Raw genomic sequence first — 5,000 nt, 5'->3', positions numbered from 1 at the left:
TGGTGTATTTTGGGATGTTTTAGGATGTTTTGGTGTGCTTTGAGGGTGTTTTGGTGTGTTTTTAGGTTTTTTGGGTGTTGTGGTGGTGTTACGGGATGTTGTGGTGGTGTTTGGATGTGTTTTGTTGGTATTTTTGATGGTGTCTTTTGGTGGTGTTTTGGGGTGTGTTTTGGCATGTTTGGGGGATGTTTTTGGTGTGTTTGGGGAGTGTGTGTGTATTTAGAGTTGTTACGGGCATTTTGTGGCGTGTAATGACATTTCGCCAATTAAGGGAAGATATTATGGAACGTTTTTGACTGTTATGGGTTGCGTTTCCCCCCCCCCCCTAACATCTCCATCCTCGTAACACACCCCTGTCTCCCCCAGGTGTTCTGCTCCCAGTGGCTGAGTGATCACCAGATAGCGATGGGGACTAAATGCAACAAATTAATGGTGTACGATGTCAACACTCGACAAATGGACGTGATTCCCTCGCTCCGCAGTCCTGAGGTAGCCCGACCCCCTGAACAACAACAGTGCGGAATTCACTCCATCGAAATTAATCCCTCTCGAAGTCTCCTGGCCACTGGAGCGCTGAATTCGAATGATATTGCTGTATATAGGCTGCCCACGCTTGATCCTGTGAGTATGGGGGTGTTCTGGGAAGGGTGTGGGTTAAGTTAGGTCAAGTAATAGGGTTTGTGGGTTTTTGTAGAGTGTTTTAGGGTGTTCTGGGGTGTGTAGGTTTGGTTAGGTTAGAGTAGAGTTAATTTTGTGGGGTTTTTCAGGGTTCTGTGAGTGTATTGGGGTGTTCTGGGGGGTGTGGGAAGGTTAGCAAAAGGTCATGGGGTTTGTGGGGTTAAAAAAAGTTTGGTTAAATGGGATAAAAATAGGTGAGGTTTAATGGGGTTTGTCAAGTTGCTGTGAGTGTGTTGGAGTTAGGCAAAAAAAAGTGAGGTTAGTGTGTGTGTGTGTGTGTGTGTGTGTGTGTGTGTGTGTGTGTCCAGCAGGTTAGGCGAAACACACACAAACACACAGACAGACAAAAATAAGTGATGTGTGTATGTGTGTGCGTGTTTCCCACAGGTGTGTGTTGGAGACCGAGCACACAAGGACTGGATCTTCGACATGTGCTGGCTGGACGACCAATTCCTTGTGTCAGGGTCCCGGGACACCCACCTGGCACTCTGGAAGGTCAGTAAGGGTCAGGGGTCAAGGAAGGGTCACAAAGGGTCAAGGAAGGCTGTCAGGATTCTTTGAAGGCGTCATCCAGGGTTTCAGGGTCATAGGTCATTTAGGGATCACTGTATATTTATTTAGGGTCAAGGAGGGGTCAAAAGGGGTTTACTGGGTTATTCAGGGTCAGGGAGGGTTTTTGGGGTTGACAGAGAGTTTAAGGGGTGTTTTTTGGGGTCACAGAGGGGTCAGGGGTCAGTCAGGGCAATTCTAAGGGTCAGCGAGGGGTTGAGATGGTAAATTCAAGGTCACACATTGGGGTCATACTTTAGTCTCTCTCTCTCTCTCTCTCTCTCTCTCTCTCTCTCTCTCTCTCTCTCTCTCTCTCTCTCTCTCTCCTCTAAAGAACCTAAACATAGCCTAACCTTCTTCTTCTTCTTCTTTTTCATCTTTTCTTTTCATGTTTCCTTTTTCTTCTTTTTCTTCTTTTTCTTTTCTACTTCTTTTTCTTCTTCCTCATCCTCTCTTTTTTTTTTCTTCTTCTTCTTCTTTGTCTCCTCCTCCTCCTCCTCCTCCTTCTTAACTCTTAACCTAAACTAACCTAACCTTCCGACCCCACAGGTGGACGACGACACCCAGCGGACGGGGGAACCATCCAGCCTGCCAAGTTACGGCCAAATAAAACCAGTTCGCGTTAAGAAATGCAACGGTGCCGAGAAGGTCCGCGCTGTCATTTTTAACCCCAATTACTCGGAGGTGGTGGCGCTGTCCCTGAACGCGTACGTGCATGTGTGGGACGCCAACCGGTTCGTGCAGAAGATGTCTCGGAAGTTGCCACACGCCATGGAGAACGTGTGTTTGACTTGCAAGGACGACTGCTCCCTCTACGCCATTGGTTCAAAGTCACACACCACGTTACTGGATCCGAGAACACTACACCATGTTAGAAAGGTGTGTTTGGGGGTGTATGGGGTGATTTGGGGTGTGTTTTTGGGGTATAGTGGGGTTTAAAGTTTTTTTGAGTGGCATTTTTGCATGATTTCTGGGTTTTGTGTGTGTTTTAGTGTGTTTTTGGGGTGTTTGGGTATGTATAGGGTGTTTTGTGGGTGTTTGGGGTGTATTGTGTGTGTGTGTGTGTTTGACTTGCAAGGATGACTGCTCCCTCTACGCCATTGGTTCAAAGTCACACACCACGTTACTAGATCCGAGAACACTACACCATGTTAGAAAGGTGTGTATGGGGTGATTTGGGGTGTGTTTTTGGGGTATAGTGGGGTTTAAAGTTTTTTTGAGTGGCATTTTTGCATGATTTCTGGGTTTTGTGTGTGTTTTTGGGGTGTTTGGGTGTCATTAAGTGTTTGGGGTGTGTTTTCAGTGTGTGGGGGGATTTAAAGGGGTGTTTTAGTATTTTAAGGTGTGTTTTAGGTGTTTTGCTATGTTTTGGGGTGTTTGGAGTGTTTTGGATGTATTTTGCAGTGTTTAAGATTGTTTTGGGATGTGTGAGAATGTTTAAAGGTGTGTTTTGGGTGTTTAGGTGTGTTTGGAGGGTGATATGACATTTTGGGGTGTGTTTGGGTGTGTTTTGGGGTGTTTGGTATATTTTTTGGGGGGTGTTTGGTGCTGTTTGGTGGTATTATGGTATTTTAGGGATGTTTTGGGTGTGTTTTGGGTATGTTTGGTTGTATTTTGGGGTGTGGTTGTTTTTGGGGATGTTTGAGTGTGTTCTGGGGTGTTTGGGTGTGTTTTGTGATGTTTGGGTGTGTTTGGTGGTATTTTGGTGTTTGGGTAATGTTTGGGTGTGTTTGATGGTGTTTTGGTGTGTTTGGTGGTGTTTTGGATGTGTTTGGTGGTGTTTTAATGTGTTTGATGGTGTTTTAGTGTGTTTGATGGTGTTTTGGTGTGTTTTGGTGGTGTTTGGGATGTGTTTGGTGTGTTTGATGGTGTTTGGGTGTGTTTTAAGGATCTATAAATGTGCCTAGCTTAACCTAACCTAACCTAACCTCACTTGACCTTTCTCTGTGCAGGTCAACGCGCGCATCACTGGCTGTGGGATAAGGTCGGTCAGCTTCCACGGTGAAATACTTACAATCGGCACAGGTGTTGGTGCCATAATGTTCTTTGACATGCGCGCTGGCAAATACATGGAGTCAACGATGAACAGGTAGGCCTATGCTAACCCCTTCAGTACTGGGACGCATTTTTACCTTGAGATTTGTGTACCATTAGACCATTTTATTGACATTAGGAAGGGTGTATGGAGGGCAGAAGATTAATGTCCAGTCTTCACTATTTTAACCCCATTCAGTACTGGGACACATTTTTACCTTGAGTTTTGTGTACCATTAGACCATTTTATTGACATTGGGAAGGGTGTATGGAGGACAGAAGATTAATGGCCACAGTCTTCACTATTTTAATCCCCAACATGAGTTTCTGAAGCTGTACAAAATCACCAAATAGTCACCACAAGGAATAAGGAATCTCAACTTCACATTACACCCCCAAAACACTCTGTCACTCTTTTCTCCCCCCCCACAGTGTCCGGGTAGGGTGAGCGCTGACAACCGAAACACTCGCTAACTCCCTAAACACTCAAAAAACACCCTAAAAACATCCAAACACACCCAAACAACCTCAAAAAACACCCAAAAACACGCTACATTCCAACACACCCAAAAATCACCCAATACACCCCAAAAAACACTCTCTCACCCTGTTTTCTTCCCCCACCAGTGGCCGTGCAGTGGTCCTGAAGAGCACTAAAGGGTGGGTAAGTGCGGACGACCAATATCACGATGTTTTCCACAATGTTGAGTACACACCAGCAATCTACACACACTGCTACGACTGGTCCGGCATGAGGCTCTTCACGGCTGGCGGTCCACTCCCTGCCTCGCTCAAGGGGAACTACGCCGCCCTCTGGTGCTGAGTTGGGACACGCCGGGACATTCTGGGACATTTTGGGATGGTCTGAGGTGGTCTTGAAATATTCTGGGACACACCGGGACATTTTGGGATGGTTTGAGATGGTTCGGAATGGTCTCAAATGGTCGGAGATGGTCTAGAGACATGCCGGGACATTTTGGGACATTTTCAGATGGTTTGAAATGGCCTGAAATGGTCTGGGGACATGCCAGAATATTCTGGGACACACTGGGATATTTTGGGACATGCCAGGACATTTTGTGATGGTTTAGGATACCGTGGTGTGGTACTGGGGCACTTTGGGACATGCTGGGATAATCTGGGACAGTCTGAGATGGTCTTGGGATGGTCTGTGGACATTTTGGGACAGTTTTAATATGGTCTAGGATGGACTGGGACATTAGGACAGTTTGGTGGTGTGATGGTGTGAGATTGGGACAGTTTTGGATATTCTGGGATGGTGTGTGTGTGTGTGTGTGTGTGCACGCGTGTGTGTGTGTGTGTGTTCATTTATATATATATATATATATTTTTACTTTTATATACTTTTTCTTCCTTTTTTTTCTTTTTTCCAATTTTTTTCCAATTTTTTTCACTTTTAATCAATTTTTCTTATATTTCTTGATTTTTTTTTTCATATTTCTGTTGCGTTTCCTTACTTTTTTTACACACACACACACACACACACACACACACACACACAGACACATACACACGGTAGCTCAGTGGTTAGAGCGCTGGCTTCACAAGCCAGATGACCGGGGTTCGATTCCCCGGCCGGGTGGAGATATTTGGGTGTGTCTCCTTTCACGTGTAGCCCCTGTTCACCTAGCAGTGAGTAGGTACGGGATGTAAATGGAGGAGTTGTGACCTTGTTGTCCCGGTGTGTGGTGTGTGCCTGGTCTCAGACCTATCCGAAG

At 45.7% G+C, this 5,000-nt stretch overlaps 1 protein-coding gene across 2 annotated transcripts in view; it reads left to right on the top strand.

Moving 5' to 3' along the window:
* LOC123509136 (DDB1- and CUL4-associated factor 12-like) overlaps nucleotides 1-4,576 on the top strand; it is a 9,613-nt gene extending 5,037 nt beyond the window's left edge. The window contains exons 5-9 of one of the 2 annotated variants that reach the window (XM_045263306.1): nucleotides 367-621; nucleotides 1,066-1,173; nucleotides 1,777-2,106; nucleotides 3,180-3,316; nucleotides 3,889-4,576. In XM_045263306.1, the coding sequence (XP_045119241.1) occupies nucleotides 367-621; nucleotides 1,066-1,173; nucleotides 1,777-2,106; nucleotides 3,180-3,316; nucleotides 3,889-4,084 (1,026 nt within the window). In that variant the 3' untranslated portion in view covers nucleotides 4,085-4,576. The remainder of the gene's footprint in view (nucleotides 1-366; nucleotides 622-1,065; nucleotides 1,174-1,776; nucleotides 2,107-3,179; nucleotides 3,317-3,888) is intronic. The other variant, XM_045263305.1, reaches the window with a different exon arrangement.
* The last annotated feature ends 424 nt before the right edge of the window (nucleotides 4,577-5,000 follow it).

The sequence above is a fragment of the Portunus trituberculatus genome, chromosome 26, assembly GCF_017591435.1.
Source record: "Portunus trituberculatus isolate SZX2019 chromosome 26, ASM1759143v1, whole genome shotgun sequence".
Classification (NCBI taxonomy): domain Eukaryota; kingdom Metazoa; phylum Arthropoda; class Malacostraca; order Decapoda; family Portunidae; genus Portunus; species Portunus trituberculatus.
Note: the sequence above shows the minus strand (reverse complement) of the source record. Positions and strands in the feature narration are given on the sequence as shown.